Raw genomic sequence first — 21,270 nt, forward strand, 5'->3', positions numbered from 1 at the left:
ATTTTGCAGGGCTCCAAAATCACTGTGGGTGGTGACTGCAGCCATGAGATTTAAAAGATGTGTGCTCCTTGGGAGAAAAGTAATGACACACCTAGACAGTGCATTAAAAAGTAGAGGCAAAAAAATAAACAAGTAAAAAGCCAAGACATCACTTTGCCGACAAAGGTCCATCTAGTCAAAGCTATGGTTTTTCCAGCAGTCATGTATGGATGTGAGAGTTGTACTAAGAAGGCTGAGCACTAAGAATTGATGCCTTCGAACTGTAGTGCTGGAGAAGACTCTTGAGAGTCCCTTGGACTGCAAGGAGATCCAACCTTGCAGTTGATTCCTAAAGGAAATCAACTCTGAATATTCACTGGAAGGACTGATGCCGAAGCTGAAGCTCTAATACTTTGGACACCTGACGTGAACAGCTAACTCACTGGAAAAGACCCTGGTGCTGGGAGGGATTGGGGGCAGGAGGAGAAGGGGATGACAGAGGATGAGATGGCTGGATGGCAACACCGACTCGATGGACGTGAGTTTGAGCAAACTCCGAGAGAGAGTGCAGGACAGAAAACCTGGTATGTTGCAGTCCACTGGGTCACAAAGAGTCAGACATGATTTAGCTACTGAACAACAACAAAGAGTTGTAACCATCTCATAGACTCATTGTAAGGACTAAATAAAGTAGTATGTACCAACAGCCAGCACAGTGCCCGACACAGGGCAGCTGCTCAGGAAGTGGGGGGGCGCTGCTGGGAGTCAGTGTGGCCCCATGATCGACAGCTGAGGCTCTGACAAACTTCTTACACACTCAAAGCTTACTTCCCCGTAAAATGGACACAGTGACATGAATGCTCTTCATGCTTCCAACGTGCCAACTGTAGAATCAGGTGTATAGGAATAAACGAAACTGACAAAGATCCTCACCCTCATGGAGCCCATATTTGGGGTGTTCTTTAGAGGGTGATGAGAGGACAACATGGGAACAAGTACCGGAAGCACCAATTTGCTACCAGACTGGTTTTTGGTACCAAAACCAGTGCCAAGCACCAGCACACCACAGTGCTCCATCAGTGGTACTGGGTACCATTAATAAATACACGACGGAACTCTGTTTAGGTGAATTTAGGTTAAACAAGCCCTTTTAAAGCCAGTACAATTGAGTTTTCAAATTTTTCTTTCCTAGGAACTTGCAAGTTAAACCTTCTTTCATAGGAAAGCATGGTCATACGCAGGATTCATAGGAAGTGGCCTCATCAGGTCAAACAAAGGGGGAGTAAAAAAAGGATGGAAAGAACTCCTCTAACTGAGTGAGAGGTGATGCCGTAGAGCTCGGCATAACCTGATGGCTTTTATTTAATACAAATCCATTCAATTATATTTAATGAAATTCAAGCTAACATTCAATACATTCTGGGCACTTTTCCATTTTGAAGTTTTGTTTTTTTTTTTTTTTCCAACTGAAAAACTGTTAATCATCACGTCCTGGTAAACATGACAATGGCTCGGTAGATAGCCAGCACAGATTGTAACACTATTTGTGGGCTGGTCTCTGTTCTTTTAGGTGTGGGCTGCTCTCAACAGCTGGTAAGCCACTGTGGAAATGTATACAGAAGGGGCTGAGAAAGAGACTAGATTGAGCACAGTACAGAAGAGCTTCCCCTGCCGAAAACGACGCACCGTATACTCCTTCTGATCAGGCGATACGACTGCTAGAAGGGAAAGGCAACACAATCACCCTTAATGTTCAAGGTCAAGTTCTAATATTTGGCTTTTAAAGCCATCCCAAGAGGATGCTAGGGTTTATGGCAGCACTAGTGATAAAGAATAAACCTGCCAATGCAGAAGACCTCAGAGACACAGGTTAGATTCCTGGATCAAGATCCCCTGGAGAAGGAAATGGCAACCCACTCCAGTGCTCTTGCCCGGAGAATCCCATAGACAGAGGAGCCTGGGGAGCTGCAGTCCATGGGGTCAACACAAAGAGTTGGAAATGACTGAAGCAAAAGGGAAGAGCACAAGTGGATGCTAGATGCCTGATCCTGCCACCGACACAAATAAAAGCGCACATCTCCATATGACACTTGTAGCTGCGAGAGTCCCTCTGAAGTCTGTGATCTTCATAAACTCATTTCTGCTTCCAGGAGGGCTGAGAGCAACCAGAAAGGGGCGTGGGGCTATGGAAGCTACAACTATGTCAGCATGAAGCCCGCGCACCATGCTTCTCAAGTGAATGGTGTTCTGTCAACACAAAGCATCATTCTTTCCAAACACTCTAATTTTTCCCATGATACGGTCCTCAAGGCTTGAAGTAAAATATAGGTTTTTTCCTTCTAATACCCCCCTCTCTGAAATGGGCTAGATAGTCTGCAAAGAACCTAAAATGTGGCTTCTCTCACAGCTCTTGCTCAGTGCCAAGTGCTTCTGTCAGCGTGATTTTTTCTTCTCTTTCTCCCACTTTCGCCACCCAAATTCCTTCTGCCATACTATAGGATTTACTTCATTATTAACACTTCTGATCTGCATAGTTAACTTTATTCAGGGAAGAAATACTTCTTTCTTAGAAACAGAATTTCAAGAAATCAAATATTTAGCAAGGCAACAGTATCTAGAATCTTAATGTACTTCCCAAATTCTCTACTCCAAGAACAGTGCTCTTCACTGAAATGTAACTTATTTTAGGGCCAATGATTATGATCAAGTAGGTTTTAAAGTTATATGGGAATAGAGAATTTCCTGATAGTCCAGTGGTTAGGACTTGGCGCTTTCACTGCCAGGCTCCATCCAGGTTCAATCCCAGGATGGGGAACTAAGATCTCTCAAACTGCGTGGTGGGAACAAACAAAAAAAAGTTACAGAGGAATTATGGAGAAGACGATGCACCCCACTCCAGCACTCTTGCCTGGAAAATCCCATGGACGGAGGAGCCTGGTAGGCTGTAGTCCACGGGGTCGCAAAGAGTCGACCACAACTGAGCAACTTCACTTTCACTTTTCACTTTCATGCATTGGAGGAGGAAATGGCAACCCACTCCAGTGTTCTTGCCTGGAGAATCCCAGGGACGGGGGAGCTTGGTGGACTGCAGTCTATGGGGTCGCAGAGTTGGACATGACTGAAACGACTTAGCAGCAGCAGCAACAGGGGAATTAAACATGACTTGAGGCTTTCTGCTCATGATTACAATCACAGGAAATAGCAGCAGCCTAAACACATTATTTAAAAGATAACCTTTTAGATAATCTAAAAGATGTTCAGGAATCCCATAACTCATTTTCTCTCACCTGTTACAAACTAAACAAGCCTTTCTCTTAATGCTTCTTTACTAACCAAGATGCATTCCTTGAACATTCTTTCCTGGGACTTGGGAGGCGTCAAAAGAACTCACAAGACAATAAAGCCCTTATGAATCCCCACCATTCTAGGCAATAGTCTTGTGAATACTCAGAGAATAGTAACAGTATTGCATGTAAAAAAAAAAAAAAAAAAAAAAAAATTGATTCTGTCATCAATCTGCTGTCCACAGAAAACATAGCAGTGTATTTTTTTTTAACATAGTGTAATTTCTGCTATATTTTAAACTAAAAGCATTAAATATAACTGTAATTTAATCACCTCCCTTTAATTTGAATTCACATGGTAGATACTTAGAGCTACTTAAAAAATTAAGTGGCAAAATGTATATGAAGAATATGTATCTTGATATTTTAATTATGCTCAATTGAATGTACTTAGATTTAAAGTGCTTTTCACAAGTGACATGTGCTAAGAATATCTAATTGCACAGTGACATTCAAAAATGTGTGCTTACATGTGTCAAAAATAGATTAATATGAAGTTATGGAGTATGAGGTATTTTTTTTAAACTAAAACCTATGTACATTATTTTGATTATTTAGATACAAATAAAACTATAAAACTGCAACTACAATAAAGGTCTACCTAGTAAATGTCTAATGATTTACTTTAGATGATAAATATTCAAGTGATAACACAATGTGTTACTTGAATAAATTGGGAAACAAAGATTTCTTAGGAAATCTAAGCTTCGACACATTTTCCATTTACTCTCTACCTCAATGTTAAATGGAGACATGAAAATAACTTGCATGTCACTCGTATGTCGTGCAGGTATAATCATGGTGTAGGAAGAACACACGTAAAGAAGCAGACATTCAGCAAATAACAGTGGGTGAATTAAATTCAAACGCAGTGCCCAACGGCACTCGGCTGCTGTTCACAAATATTGAAGACGGGCAGGTGCTCGGCAATCTTAAAGAGCAGCTGGCAAAGATATGAGGGCATGAGGCTGAGGGGCCGCTCACTCCATCCAGCTGTGAGGGGAAAGTGCCGGACCCCCTGGTCCGAGCACTCACGAGGGGTCAGCACCCTGCTGTGATCAAGAACCTGAACCTGTGCTGCAGCTGAGAAAAGAACCCTTATCTTAACTCCTGGGGTTAGGGGCTGAATCCTGTCCCTCCAAAATTCGTATACTGAAGACCTGAGCCTATACTTCTTACGTGACTGCACTTGGAGACAGAGCCTTTTAAGAGGTAATGAAGGGAACATGAGGTCATATGCACGTGTGCTAAAGTTGCGTCCAACTCTTTGCAATCCTATGGACTGTAGCCTGCCAGGCTCCTCTGTTCATGGGATTCTCCAGACAAGAATACTGGAGTGGGTAGCCATTTCCTCTTCCAGGGGATCTTTCCAACCCAGGGATTCGAACTTGCATCTCTCATGTCTCCTGCATTGGCAGGCAGGTTCTTTACCACTAGTGCCACGTGGGAAGCCCATGAAGTTATATGCGTGCGTGCGTGCTAAGTCGCTTCAGTCCTGACCAACAGTTTGTGAAGTCTTATGGGTGTGCCCTAATTCAATATGACCAGAGTCCTTAAGCGATTAGGATAAAGACAATACACAGATTGAGGGGTGACCATGTGAGGATGCAGGGGGAAGATAGCCACCTACAAGCAAAGGAAAGAAGCTTAAGAAGAAAACCAAACTTGCAGACACCTAGATCTTGGACTTCCTGCTTCTACAAGTGTGAGAAAAGCGTCTTCTGTTGTTTAAGCCACGCTTCTATTGTTAAGCCTGTGGCATTTTGCTATGCAAGCCTAGAAAACTAATATACTTAGTTAAACTTACTAAATGCACGCCTCTTAACACAAAGCAATATGGAATTTTCTCCTTTGATTTGATGTGTAAATTAAGCTCTTAAGGGAAAGATCTGTGACTTGACTGCTAAGAATTCTGAAAAGAGAACAGATTCTTACCACTCACCTGTTTTTGAGACAGATACCAAATTGAAATCCTCTATTCTTAATTTCTTAACTACATGGCAAGGCAGAAAAAAACTACACTGTTAATGTGGTTTACAAATACTAAGTTTCAAGTTTTCAACTTCATAAGGTTTTAATATGCCTATAGAAGCCTGGCCAACAAACCGAAGTGGAATTGGTTTGACTGTTATTAAAAAGTAATTAAGTCATAGACCTGTCAAATACATTCAGATTTGGGCTCTGCCTGTTATATTATGTCTATTTTGACTACAACTACCAGAATTCCTTAATGATTTACAGATCTTCAATGTCTAAAGTATCTTAACTGTATGAAAGATAGGACCCAACCTTTCTTCATATTTTCATATTATAACTCCCTCCCCTATTTATTAGAAAACCAGAAGGATGACCCAGGGTTTGAACTGTGTTGAGTCAAACAAAAACTGAGATTTTTGCAAGGAAGGGGAAGGGAGAACAGAAGAGCAACAGCTGGCTGGCATAGGGTCTATCACGAGATGGACTTGCTCCAGGTCAGACGACGTCTCTGAGCCACCAAAGGCAGCCCTTGGCTTCCCTGGTGGTTCAGATTTGTCTGCAATGCAGGAGACCGGGGTTCGATCCCTGAGTCAGGAAGATCCCCTGGAGAAGGGAATGGCTACCACTCCAGTATTCTTTACCTAGAGAATTCATGGAGAGAGAAGCCTGCTGGGGTACAGTCCCTGGGGTTGCAAAGAGTTGGACACGACTGAGTGACTAACATACACACACACAAAGGCAGCCCTCAGCCAATTAGGCCAGCGTTCTGAACTCTGACTGCCATCAGATAGCCTTTATTTTTGCTCCAAGTTCAAGTAAAAGTCTGGAGAAAGAGTTTTCCATAGCACCAGGCAGGCCAGAGAATTCTCACTGCAGCTCAGTGCCTTAATCCTACCCCCCAGAAGACTTACTGGGCTAACTGTGAAGGAGCAAAATTTCATAATCCTCCCAAATCCAGAGCTTAATTAAGGTTCACTCATGGAGGTGTATAGTCTATAGGTTTGGGAAAATGGTTACTGACATATCAGCAGCGTTATAAAATCAAACAAAGTATATTCATTGCCCTAAAAATCTGTGTTCTGCTTCCTCCCTTCCTCCTTTTTTCCTCCTCCCAACTCCTGGCAACCACTGATCCTTTTGCTGTCTGCATGGTTTTGCCTTTTACAGGATGTCCTATAGTTGGAACCATACAGTATGTAGCTGTTTCAAGGCTTTTGCTGAAAACATAAGTTTTCAACCCCTTTGAGTAAATACCAAAGAATATAGTTATTGGATCTCACTGTGAGAGGAGGTTTAGCTTTGTGAGAAACCTCCAAAGTGGCTGCACGACTGTGCACCATCACCAGGAACAAACGAGAGTTTCTGTTGCTCCACATCCTCACCAGCCCAGGTACTGTCAGCGTTCTTGATTTTGCCTCCTCTAGTAGGTGTGTTGTGGTATTTGAGCGTTGTCAGTCTTTTTTTTTTTTTTTTTTATTAAAGCCATTCTTTTCTACGATTCCTTCATGATTCTGACATAATTTCACATGTTAACCATCCAATAAAATCTTTTCTACTAAGAACATAAGCAACAATGAGTTAAGTTATACCAAGTGCCCCAAGTTGTATATCTTCATCCTGTTCTTAAGATTCTGTATATATTTGCTGGTTAGTTTATTTGCCATTTTTAGAAATGAATTCAAATAAGCCAATATGAGCTTATAAAGCTTGGTCCCTTTACTAAGTGACCCATGAAAATACTATTTGAGAAACACCCTGGGGTGTACGTGTGTAGGCGTGTTAGAGGTATTCCTAAGGTCCACCAATTCCTTCACCCTGCTCCAATCCTTGGAGGTACTGTGTCTTCACTGCCCATCTATAATTAAGTTAGTGGCAACACAGTGTATCAAATGACTATCCTACATTTACTGCCCTCATCACCAACACCTGCTAGTCAAGCATTTATTTATTCACTTCATAAATATTTTTAAGCCTTTCCCATATGTCAGACACAAGGTTCTACAGAGGCAGAAGAGTGAGACAAGAGCCCCATCCTGTGCATTTATAGATGTCTCAGTCCTGTCAACATCTACCCAAGGCCCCCGGGATTCAACTAGCTGTCAGCACAAAGTTATCAAGGAAGAGCTCAAATAGCAAAGCAGGGCCACATTTGACAAAGACAACAGGTCATACATATTAATAATACCTGATACAACCTCTGAGCCTTGAAGTCAGTAGAGTTGGGGAAGTCAGGGACAAAGCATAAATACAGACTAAGAAAATTTACAGTATGAGAACTGAAGAATTATGGACAGTTTCTTTTGCATTGTTTTCTACTCTAGCTTTAATACGGTTATTTTTTGAATTAAAAATCACAATCACATGTTGAAAGACAGAAAACATTTATGATATGATCTTGACTAAAATATGTATGTTTGGTACAATTTTTTGTTTGTAAAAATATGAAAATTATTTAAAATAATCTAAAGTTTATGAAACAAGGATAATTTAATTCACTATAATCTTGTTGGAAGTCACCTATCAAACTATTATTATAAATTACCATGGGGGGAGGAGGGACCTTACAACATGGTTTTGTATTTTCAGGGGTATGCAAAAAGTCTCCTAGAGATACTCCAAATAAAAACAATATCAAAATGTAACTAGCCATTAGATTTTCATTAAACTACAAATAAATTATAATGTAGGTATTAAAAATGATACCCTTATTTCCAAAGCATCATTATAACACATAATAAATCTTGACTACTTGACATGTGCCACAGCCGCAATCTCATAGAAATTCACCTTAATGACCGAGTGCTGCATCATTCTGTATTTCTAAGTAGAATGTGTGCACCGGCACAGAGGAATTAGAATTCTGCCTTAAGAATACTAAGCCATGAGGCCACATCTCCACAGAAAGCCATGGGAAGAGAATGATCACAGAAGACTTAAATCCAATTGAGACACTCTGACGACCAGCTCTGATTGCCAGGACATGTGTTCATTACATGAGGGAATTTTCTCCCTGGTTTGAAATGACTGACTGAAAGTGATTTCAAGCTCAGTCATAAGGAATAAGGCTTTGGGTATATTTTATGACAGAAGTACCTACACTGTTATTCATAGGCTACTTCCAGAACTCAAACTAAAAACCAAAATGGTGCAACAAGGGTTTGAACACATTTACAAACAGTTGAAACAAACAGATTTGTCAAGCAAAGGTATGACTATCTGGTATGTCATGGGCTTCCCTGGAGGCTCATATGATAAAGAATCTTCCGGCAATACAGGAGACTCAGGTTCAATCCCTGGGTTGGGAGGATCCCCTGGAGAAGGGAATGGCAACCCACTCCAGTATTCCTGCCTGGAGAATCCCAAGGACAGAGAAGTCTGGCAGGCTACAATCCACGGGATTGCAATCAGTCGGATACGACTGAGTGACTCGCATACACGCATACACACACACACACACACACACACACACACACACTAGTGCTCTACGACCAAGCACACAAGTTGAGGCTTGCCAGTCATATTTCCTCTCAAAAAATTAAATGAAAAGCAAAACAAAATTAAGCAATTAGCTAGAGCTGAGGATGATAATAAGTTGAAGGTCAAACTGTAAAGTGAGAGACCAGATGGCCAGCAAAAACATAAAAGGAATTCCTGAAGTGAACACCATGAGGAAGAGAAGACATGGGATTATCAAAGTAAAAAGATGCACAGAACACTTACAGCACCAAACACTGACAAGGGTGTAGAGTGTCCTTGCTGGCAGGATGCAAAATGGCACAGCCACTTTGCAAAACCGTTAGGAGGCTTCTTAAAAAACTAAACATAGTCTCATAGTAAAGATTCAACAATTGCACTCTTTGGTATTTACCCAAAGGAGCTGAAAATTTATGTTTTCAACAAAACCCTGGCACAAGGATGTTTATAGCAGTTTTATCTACAACTGCCAAAACTGGTAAGAAACCAAGATGTCCCTCAGTAGGAGAACAGATAAACTATGGTACACTCAAAGGAATACTGTCGTTGTTCAGTTGCCAAGTCATGCCTGACTCTTCTGTGACCCCATGGACTGTAGCCCACCAGGCTCCTCTGTCCATGGGGTTTCCCAGGCAAGAATACTGGAGTGGGTTGCCATTTCCTTCTCCAGGGGATCTTCATGACCCAGGGATCGAATGCAGATCTTCTGTTTGGCAGGTGGATTCTTTACCACTGGGCCATGAGGGAAGCCCTGTGAAAAGACATGGAGGAACCTTAAATGCACATTACTAAGTGAAAAGAGTCAATCTGGAGAGACTACAAACTACCTGGTTCCAACCATAAGACATTCTGAAATAGGTAAAACTATGGAGACACCAAAAACATCAATGGCAACTAGGGGTGGGGCAGGGAGGAAAACATGGATGGATGGATGGAGCACAGATTTTCGGGGCAGTGAAAATGCTCTGCATGATATTATAGTGATGGATATATGTCATTATACATTTGTCCAAACCCACAGAATGCATGACACCACGAATGAACCCAAAGGTAAACTATGGGTTTTGAAGGACTAAAGTGTCGATGGAGTTTCATCAGTTGTAACAGACGCACCACTCTGGTGGGGATGCTGATCACAGGGAGGCTATGCAGGTATGGGGGCAGGATGTACATGGGGACTCTTTGTATCTATCTCTCAATGTTGTGAATCTAAAACCGCTCTAAAAAAAGGCAAAGCCTTGTAGCTGGTTCACTTCACTGTACAGTAGATACTAACACAGCATTGTAAAGGAATTATATCCCAATAAGGAAAAGAAAAGTCTTTGAAAACTACGCAGAGATGCAAAGTCACAGTGAGAGAGACCAAGAAGCCACAAAGAAAACAGAGAAAGCAGCCCACTTAAATCTCAAGAGCCCCTGATTTCATCTATACCCTTAATGCAAACTTTCACTGAGTTACTCCTTTTCCAGGAAGCTTCTGCTCCCTGCAGCCAAGAGTGCTATGGAACAGGAATGGGTTCTAGAATCACCAACTGTTCCTTGGAGAAGACATGTGATTAACTATGAAACCTTCATAAAGTGCAGGGCAATGACGACGCTCCTATCCTGACACTGCTAACTGAACCCTCCAGTGACAGTTTAAAGATTCATTCTCATTCATTCAGAGACCGAGTCTAACTTCTCTCCTCCTGAATCTGAACTGGCATAGTGCTTTTCTGACCAACAGAATGAAGCAGAAATGCTATTGAAAGCTAGGCCATAAGAAGTTTTGCAGTTTCCACCCAGTACTCTTAGAATGCTTGTTTTGGGGAAGCATTCTCTTAGAATCAAGCTGCCAAGGTTTGAAAAGCTCAGGCTACAGCGAGGAACCTAGTAGGTGGTCTGGACGAGAGCCCCAGACGCTCCCAGGCCAGAGTAAGCGTCAGCACGGGCCACACGGCATTCAGTACAGCCTTCAGACGATGCCAGCCAGCTGCTGTCTGCCCATCACCACACGGACATCACAGGGAAGAACTGCCCCAGTGCACCCAGTCAGCCCACAGAACCAGGAGAAACAGTCGTAAACTGCTGTTTGAAGCCACTACTGCTTCAGGATGACTTGTTACACAACAATAGAGAGCCAGAACATCCTTCCTCCACAGTGATGGAGAAACACTGACATCGTTCCCATTAGGAAGAAGGGCAGGAGCGGGGACAGTAAGGCAGGTAGGGAGCTGGTGTACTGGCAGCGGTGGGGCGGGGTGGGTTACAATTTTAAATTTACACAGTATTTGGCATGAGTTTAAATGGTAGGCTTGAAGAAATGACTTCGGGAAGTAATTCCAAGTTGCATTAATACTTGGTTAAATAAATATACCACTCCAGTGGATGAACTTATCACGTACTATACAGAGCAAGGTTAAGTCAGAAAGAGAAAAATAAACATAGTATATTAACACATATATATGGAATCTAGAAAATGGTACTGATGAACTGTTTTGAGGGAAGGAATGGAGACACAGAAGTAGAGAACAGATGGACCTGTGGACACAGTAGGAGAGGGAGTGAGTGGGATGAATGGAGAAAGTACAATCAACACATATACACTATCACATGTAAGATGGAGAGCTGGTGAGAAATCACTATGCAGCATAGGGAGCCCAGTCTGGCACTGTGTGTTGACCTAGAGGGATGCAATGGGTGAAGGGAGGGAAGCTCAAGAGGGAAGGGATATATGTACAATTATGACTGGTTCCTGTCGTATGACAGAAACCAACACAACACTGTAAAAATTAAAAAAAACAAGAAATAAATATACAGTTCCAACTATATTTATGCAAAATCCTATAAATCCACACATCTCTAAGACAGACTTGCTGTATGCCAGCCACACTACAGCATTTGAAAATAATATTCCCATTTGCTATTCTTTTCTTCCAAGCAAGGCACACAGCTGCACTAGTAAGAAAATACGCAAAGGCACCAGTACAGGAACCTCTGGGTCTGTGTTCTTGTTCTATTGGGTCAGGACAAAGCATCCAAAAGCAAACATTTATCTTGCTTCAGGATACGCTCAGATGTTACCACAAGTATAAAAAGCAGGCGTGGGAATGAAAAACACCAACTTCAGGATAGGTCTATCTCTTGGGAGATTGGGGGGGGAGCTATTGGGACAGGTACATGTGGGCTTCTGGCTGCATTTGTCAAGTGTGACATCTTAAGCGGTAGGCACACAGGTGTCTGTGTCTTTTTATTTTTCTAAATCATAAAAACTAATTGTAATTGAATGTAAAGCAAAAAAAAGTTATAAAAACATCCCTCAAAAATGGTATTTTGATACACAGCTGTACACACAGGCATAAAAATATCATGTATGTGGAAACTACCACAGTAATGGGAATATAGGCAACAACATTAGGGTAATACTTACTTCTGGGGGTGAGCAATTAACTTACTGAACAGAGACATATTAATACATCTTTTGTTACTTGAACGGTATTGACAGGAGCTATTTCAATATTCACTTACATAACAAATCAACTGGCCATAAGCATTAATTTCTGCAAAAATCCCCCAGTCAACCATGTGTTAAGATTGCTCTTCATGTCATGCTTTTCCATGAGCATATTCTCACCAATCCCTTTCAGAACCAATGATGTGAACACATTAATTATTTTTTTCTCTTAAAATGAATAAACACTCCCATAAGCATTAGATAGATTCACACATAAACACACAAAAATGTACCTGTATATATCTTGATGGAAAAATTACCAACGGCAATTTTCAAAGAACTAGAACAAAACACCTTAAAGTCTGTATGAAGACACAAAAGACCCCAAAGAGACAAAGCCATCTCAAGACTTAAGAAGAATGGAGCTGGAGGAATCAGACTCCCGGAACTCAGACTATACTACAAAGCGACAGTCATCAAAAATGTATGGTGCTGGCACAAAAACAGATCAATGGAACAGGACAGAAAGCTCAGAAATAAACCCACGTACCTACGGTCAATTAATTTATGACAAAGGAGGCAAGATTCTACAGTGAAGAAAAGACAATCTCTTTAAGAAATGGTGCTGGGAAAAAACTGGACAGTTAACATGTAAAAAATGAAACAAAACATTCTTTAACAACATACACAAAAATAAACTCAATATGGATTAAAGACCTAAATGTAAGATCAGATACTATAAAATTCTTAGAGGAAAACATAGGGGCAGAACATTTTTTGACATAAACTGCAGTATCTTTTTTGCAATTTCCATTACTATCTTTCCATTACCTCTAGAGTAATGGAAATAAAAACAAAACAAAACAAAAAACCCCAAATGAGATTTAATTAAACTCAGAAGATTTTGCATAGCAAAGGAATCCATAAACAAAAGACAAGCCACAAAATAGCTGAAAATATTTGCAAATGATGTGACCAATGGGGGATTAATCTCCAAAATTTACAAACTGCTCATGTGTCTCAATATCAAAAAAGGCCAAACAATCCAATCAAAAGATGGGCAGAAGATGTAAATAGATATTTCTCCAAAGAAGACATACAGATGATCAACAGGCACATGAACAGATGCTCAACATTGCTAATTATAAGAGAAATACAAATCAAAACTACGAGATACCACCTCATATTAGTCAGAATGGCCATCACCAAAAAAAAAAAAATCTACAAACAATAAACGTTGGAGAGGACATGGAGAAAAGGGAACCCTCCTACACGGTTGGTAGGAATGCAAATTGGTACAGTCGCTATGGAGAACAGTATGGAAGTTCCTTAAAAAACTAAAAATAGACCTAACATATGACCCAACAATCCCACTCTATGCATATATCCAGAGGAAAACATGGTTCAAAAGGATACATGCACCACGATATTCACTGAAGCACTATTCACAATAGTCAAGACATGGAAGCAACCTAAATGTCTATCGACAGAAGATGTGGTACATGTGTACAATGGAATACTACTCAGCCATAAAAAAGAGTGAAACAATGCCATTTGCAGCAACAAGACGGACCTAGAGATTATCATTCTAAGTGAAGTTAAGTCACATAAAGACAAATACCATATGATACCGCTTACATAACAGAATTGTTTAAAAAAAATGGATACAAATAAACTTATTTACAAATCAGAAAATGGAGGAGGAAATGGCAACCCACTCCAGTATTCTTGCTTGGAGGGTTCCATGGACAGAGGAGCCTGGCGGGCTACAGTCCGTGGGGTTGTGGAGAGCAGACTCGACCAAGCGATTGAGCATGTATGCACGAAAACAGAAACAGACTCATGGACTTAGAGTTAACTTAGAGTTAACGGCGCAGCAGGGGATAGAGTATGAATTTGAGATCAACATGAACACACTGCTATTTTTAAAATAGATAACCAACAGGACCTACTGTATAGAACAGGGAATTCTGCTCAATAGTCTCTAATAACCTAAATTGGAAAAGAATTATAAAAAGGATACATACATGTATATATATATAACTGAATTACTTTGCTATACACCTAAAACTAACATAACACTGTTAATCAACTGCACTTCAATATAAAATAAAATTTAAAAAAGAAAGAAAAATACTGTGGACCCACTGTGCTCGGTAGCATTTAACTCTTTGTGACCCCATGGACTGTAGCCTGCCAGACTCCTCTGTCTACGGGATTTTCCAGGCAAGAATACTGGAGCACGTTGTCATTTCTTCCTTCAGGGGATCTTCCCAACTCAGGGGTTAGACTGGCGTTGCCTGCATCTCCTGCATTGGCAGGCAGATTCTTTACCACTGAGGCACCAGGGAAGCCCATTATCACAGGACTATTGTTCAAGAAGCATATCTGCTTGTCCTTCCAAAAATTACTGCAGAATACTATTAATTTTTATTGGTAAGCAGATAATTTTTACTAAATACAAGCTTTATAGAATGGAGGTTTATCTTTTTTTGACATTTTTTCCCAGTGAATATAATTTCTTTTCATTTCAATGTGGATTTTCATGCCAAATAGATTAGACGGCTAATCTAATGGTGCCATGATGGAACCATTTGTGTCTCCTTTTCAGACAACCTTAAGAACAGAAGATCAAAAACCAAAGACCCCAGTGCCTTCTAGATTTCAAGTCTCTATTCCACTAGAATAGGCACAGGATTTGCTTGAATTGAGGACTATAACCTACAGACCACATGGCACCATATATGTTATTTTTTCCTAAAGTAGCAGCAACACTGCAATCACAACAACATACTCAGAGATGACATGTCAGGTTTAAAGTCACTGGGAACCTAAATGGAGATGGGTAGTGGCAACAGGTCCTCTGTCCTCTGCCCCATATCCTGAGAGCCTCCACCTTTGCTGACCATGACCACCCCAGAGCGGTCTCCCTCCTGGACTGAGCTCCCAACCCAGGAAGGAAAGAAAGGCTGGAAGAAACAGACAGTATATATACCTTATGTAGGAACACTTGAGGCTCCAGGTCTCTGTTAAAACTCCTACAACTCTTAGACTAACTTAGAAAGCAGAAAACCAGCGTAAACACAGCAAGCATAAACCAAAAGGCCCCTTTCACACTAAGAGTTTGTAAACCCCAGTCTCAGCATCTAGTGTACTGATTATATCACTACTGGTAAGTGTCAATCTACAAAAATACTCAGAAAACTGAAGTCAAACTTTTAACAGTGCTCTAAACTAGTGCGGGGGTGAGGGGACACAACATTAAAGAATCCACCTCTAGTGCAGGAGACTGGAGTTTGATCCCTGGGTCAGGAAGATCTCCTGGAGTAGGAAATGGCAACCCACTCCAGTATTCTTGCCTGGGAAATCCTATGGAAAGAGGGGCCTGGTGGGTTACAGTCCAAACAGTCACCAAGAGTAGGACATGCCTGAGCACAGCACACAGCACAACTAGTGTGGTAAGTGAATTTAAGGCTAGATTCATCATTTTATGTACATCAATGAAACAGAAGAGTTTTTTTTTTTAATCTCTCAGTCACAGATTTAATTATCTTAAAAATTAACGAATGAGATCAATTTTATTCTTTCTCCTCCAACCTTTTCCTTCAAATTTACTATAATTTTTGTTGTCTTCCTAATACATATCTTATAAAACAGGTCTTAGTTTAGCTAGGAGACAGTTAAGGTTAGGAGACAAGGACCTCCTTGCATCTTACCTGTGTTTTTGTAGAAAACAGATTATAAACCAAACACACACACAAAAAACCATCTTCAAAGAAACCAGAATTTGGGGTTATAAATGCAAAAGCCAGCCATGTATGCTAATCCTCTGTAATAATAAAGCCAGGTGAGCTCCCGGGGCTGGGCAATGCTTGGGTGAACTAAGGGGAACTGCCCATGCGACACCATCTTTTAAACTCTTTGTTGTCCAGGCTGGCCAGCAAGGCAGAAGCACTCTCACAAGGACCCTCTAAGGGGGCATGTGACGGGCTCTGAGCATGGGGACACAGTCACCAGAGCCTGCAGAGAAAGATGTGGGTACTACTTCCAAAACACACGCTGAATGGAACCAGCCACCCACTACTCAGAGATCTAAAGGACCTAGACTGTTTGCCACCTACAGGATTGCTTACCTGAAAAATAAACTCTTACTTCTTAAAGCAATGGCATGGGGTAAGGAGGGGCAGGAGGAATCAAAACAGGAGACTTGAAACACGGAGGACCACTGTCTCCCCAACCTTTGAGATGAAGAATGGCAAACCTCATTTCGCAGATATTTTAAGTAGCTGTAAAGCCCCAGTGGCTCCAACTTTAAGCCTGTGTTTAGATCAGGTTTGAAAAGGGGCTGTACCACTTTACAATAACTAGGCACCACGTCTGATGCCAATCGGTGCTTTGTATTTGAAATGGGCGACCACAGACAAAAAACAAGACCACCTACGGCAGGCGATACGTGCCACGACCAATCTCCTTGGCACCCAGGCCTGTGTGTGGGCAAAATGCTTTCATAAAAAGAAAATAAAGCTCAAGATTATTGCCAAAAATCTTGAGTAGTATCACATAGTTAGTTTTCCACTTTAAATTCTTACAGAGATATATAATCATGTCTTTTCAGCAAGCTTAAAACCTGACTTAAAAAAAATAACAAACCTACCTGACCTACTGAAATGGCCTGTTCTCTTGGGCCCCTGGTAACAGCCTGGAGGATAGACTAAATATAGCCCATGGTCATGCCTATTGAAAATTAGAAAATCTAGTTATTCAACTGGAAGCTATCATTGTTTTAAAGGAATACTTACTGGCAAAAGCCATTTCTGCAACTCCTCATATTCTTTTTGATTATTATTGTGTGTCCTTTTCACTTAGGACATTAAAGGCTGCCTTTTTCCATCCTCAATGCTCCTAAAGTTACAGGACAAGGGGATCTTACCTGGCCGTCTCTGACAGGTCAGTGATCAAACAGAAAGAGTCAGGCCAGAGCCAAATTCCGTCCACCTCTTCAGAATCACCAGAGGCTAGGACTCTGTTGCTCCTGCTACACTCAGGGAACCCTATTCAATGTTAGGACAATAAGCCCTCTCTAGACAAAGGTTTAATATTCTTGGGTGTTTTCCCAACTTCTAAACTCAATGACTTCTCAAGAAAAGATCATTTTATGATCACCAATTCCTGCACAGAACAAGCGAATTAAAAAAAAAAAAAGTGATCTCATCTTTTGTACAAGAAACACAGGTTTAGATGGAAAATATACCCATATTTATTGCCCCAGTGATCAAAGACCATTTACTTAACCAACCTTATCTTTAAATAGCACCCGTCTTTGTAGAAGAGTTTAACTTACTTAAGGTATTTACATTCACATGAACAAACCCGTACGTGAACTAAAACAAGACTCGATGTTTTGCCGAGCTCGGGAACAAGATGCAGGTCGTTCGTCCACATAAAGAAATACTCATTCCAAGCGTTTCTGACAATGCAGAGCGCACTCTGCCCATCACCCCCCACCTCCTTCCCCCGGAAGCACGGGGAGCCTTGAAGACCTGCTGGCGTGTGTGAAGTAAAGCAAAGCAGAGGGCTATGGCTGCTGGCTTCAAACTACAAATTCCAGTGCCTGACCCAGCAGAGGGTGGCATGAGGAAAGACTGCGCGAAAAATAAAACTCCAGGAAAGATCAGCAAAGATGTGCTCAAAGGCCAAACACTTCTGCCACAGACGACTTCTATCGCAGAACCAGCTGCAAGCAATGGCGGATTTAACAGGCACGACTCAACAGGCAGTAAGACCAGAGACGTTTACCCCTTCCACCTCAGGAACGGCCGCCTGTCTAGGAAACGCCAGGGTGCCCTAGTAGACAGTGCCCTTGAGCAGGATCTGTGGGGAACAGAAGCCTTAGTCCACACTTGGGTAGCATGGAAGGGCTGTGTATATGAAACAGGTCTTTTCAGTGTTGAGATCCGCAAAAGGTACTTACACAGCCTCCGGCAAGAATTTCTGCTGCCAGTGGGACTGAGCCATCTTTGTGCATAAATTTATCCCTCACAAAATCATTCACCTTGAAGAAAAATATTTAGAGAAGCTGATAAAAAATATAGAGACAGTCATCAAACACACATATACAGCTGTACATAAATGTTATTTTTCTTTCAGTGTTTTCGAGGAATCATAAACTGAATAAAAGAACAATCTTAAGACTTTGCTCTTGATCTCATATATGTCGTTTTTGAAAGTTAGAATATATAGATATGCATTCCTGATGTTTGGAGGAGAAAGAAATTAAGAGAGGTGGTTTAACAAGCCTAATTCATATATGTCTGCAATTACCGTAGCCTAGAAAGAGAGACATATTAACAATAGAGACACAATTAAAACATACATTTTATAACTTAAAAACTTTAGAAGATTTGATTAAAAATCACTTTCAAGTCTTCTAACAGGATTTAATCTCAAACAGCTTCATCACTGAAACACATTTAGCTGAGCAGATCTTTCAGCGTGGTAGAAATTCAGCATCTAAGAAATTTCTCAAGGATTCTCAAAGAACATCAAGTGCATTAATTAATTAAGTACAATATTCTCAAAATGGTGTATACTACAAGCAATTTTAAGGATCAATCAGAAGATTAACTGTTCCAGTCTCACATCAGAAGATGATAAAAGGACAGTTTCAGCACTAACACTACACAGCCCAATCCAGAGGGAAGGTTTAACTCTCCGGGGCTTTATGACCTTAGTGATGAAAATGTGATCACTGACCCGTTCCAGAAATCCGTACTAACTACTTACCACCTGTCAGATAAGAGTCAGGCACTGGAGAACCAATCTGATGGAGCACCAACTTCAATCAGAACTCAGACTCCTCAACCTGTTGCTCTGGCAAATGTTACGCAATACACCTCGAACAAATTCTCTACTTGAGTACTTGTGTACTTGAGTGATATGTTTTGGAGTCAGAGAAAAGCTGCTTTTGGATTCTAGCTTTCCCACAGATGAACTGTGCAAATGCAGGCAGATACTTCACCCCCGTGGGCCTCACTCTCCATATCTGAAAACTGTCCACAGTGCTCTGAAGATGAAAGCAGCCCCAGGTAAAACGTGGAAGCAGCCGGTACAGTCAGCACTGAAGGAGACGCAGTTGCTGCCGCTGCCCCTGCTATGATGATGATAATGGTGACAACCACCAAAAATCTTGCTCAAATACATTATCACATTTTCGGATGCTCAGTGTTACCTCGGGGAATAATAAAAAGCTCTGTGTGGGGAGTGCCCTACATTCAAATCAGTTAGCGCCTCTGAGGAAACAGACCTGCTATTTCACGTAAGAATCTCTGCTAGATTCCTGAATATGTGCAAACTACCTTCATCAGAAGCATCAAATCAAAAGACTTACTGTAAGTTTTATGGCCTTCTCTGGGGCGACTCCCAATAACTGTGGCAACAGACCTGAAAAACAACAAAAAGTAGAAGCATTTTAAATAAATTAACAGTGACTAAACATATCAACAGCTCTAAAGAGGGGATCACCATGTAAAAACCGGGGCAATCTGGGCTGCAACTTTCCGTTCTTACCTTTGATGAGAATACTCGAAATGGAATGTTTAGGTACTAATGTGTGAGAGCCAGGTCTGCACAAACTCCCTCTCACATTTTAGATCGTTTGCACGTTGGGTAAGTCAACAGTGTTAGTGAATCAGGAAATCTCATTATTCACAAATTTGCTCTTTTCCCTCCTGCCTCTTAAATAAGTAGACTTTAGTGAATATATTCTTTTTTTTTTAAATGCTTTTCTCATCTCCCCACCCTGCTCCCTCACTGCCCACAGTTCAGCCATTTATATGCTCAGCAACTAGGACTTGGTGATGAGCACCAGACAGACAAGGTTCCTGTTCTGACCAGCCTCAGATGGAAGGAGGGGAGAGGCCTTCCTGCAAAAGTGACGGTGAGGGAAGCAGGCATTCCGGGGGGGCGGGGAACAGACGGGGCACAGACAGCAGGGTGGGAACAAGTCCGTTGTGCGCAGACATGAAGGAGCACATCAGTGCCACCTTGGAAGAGGCGGGCACAGGGAGACACAGCTGGGGCCAGATGCAAGAGCCGCACCCAAACCAGGACCCGAGTCTGAAAAACTGTAAGTTAGGAGAGAAGGTTTTCCATCTGGAGGAGAGTGATGAGCTAACGCATACTGTCAAATGACTGCTCTGACTCCTGTGGAAACAAGGCATATTGATGTGCATTGATGTGTGTGGGTGTGAGTGTGTGCGTGTGGAGAGAGGAGAACTGTGAGAGACAACAGTCTGACGGCTAGTGCTTGGTTTTTTTAGTACTAAAAAATCTACCCGATGGAAATGAAGATGGCTATAGAGAGTAGCAGGATGGGGGTGGAGAGGGAAGAGCTCGGGTCTGAACACATCAGCGGGAGTGGGAATCAATCAGAGCACAAGGCTTCCCAGGTGGTTCGCTGGTAAAGAAGCTGCCGGCCAACATAGGAGATGCAGGGTCAACCCCTGGGGCAGGGACATCCCCTGGACAAGGGACTGGCAACTCGCTCCAGTACTCCTGCCCGGGAAATCTCATGGACAGAGTAGACTGGAGTGTTTCAGTCCATGGGATCAGAGTCAGACACGCCTGAGTGACTAAGCAATGATAAGAATCGGCGCAGGAGGAGGAGGTGTGGTCTTTGACAGGAAAGGGCCACTTCTAGGAAAGGCAGTTATGACAGTATGGCTTCCAGGGGTCATGTATGGATGTGAATGAGAGTTGGACCGTGAAGAAAGCTGCGCGCCGAAGAATTGATGCTTTTGAACTGCGGTGTTGGAGAACACTCTTGAGAGTCCCTTGGACTGCAAGGAGATCCAACCGGTCCATCCTAAAGGAGATCAGTCCTGGGTGTTCACTGGAAGGACTGATGCTGAAGCTGAAACTCCAATACTTTGGCCATCTGACGCAAAAAGCTGACTCGCTTGAAAAGACCCTGATGCTGGGAGGGATTGAAGGCAGGAGGAAAAGGGGACGACAGAGGATGAGATGGTAGGATGGCATCACCAACTCAATGGACATGAGTTTGGA

General features: G+C 41.8%; 1 protein-coding gene across 3 annotated transcripts in view; it reads right to left on the bottom strand.

Annotated features, from left to right (window-relative positions):
- Positions 1 to 21,270, bottom strand: part of SLC25A13 (solute carrier family 25 member 13) — a 227,306-nt gene that overhangs the window by 49,877 nt on the left and 156,159 nt on the right. For all 3 annotated transcript variants that reach the window (XM_061164932.1, XM_061164931.1, XM_061164934.1), the window contains 2 exons: positions 19,595 to 19,647; positions 18,179 to 18,259 (listed from right to left, as the gene is read on the bottom strand). In XM_061164932.1, coding sequence (XP_061020915.1) covers positions 18,179 to 18,259; positions 19,595 to 19,647 — 134 coding nt within the window. The remainder of the gene's footprint in view (positions 1 to 18,178; positions 18,260 to 19,594; positions 19,648 to 21,270) is intronic.

The sequence above is a fragment of the Dama dama genome, chromosome 18 (genome assembly GCF_033118175.1).
Source record: "Dama dama isolate Ldn47 chromosome 18, ASM3311817v1, whole genome shotgun sequence".
NCBI classification, from domain to species: domain Eukaryota; kingdom Metazoa; phylum Chordata; class Mammalia; order Artiodactyla; family Cervidae; genus Dama; species Dama dama.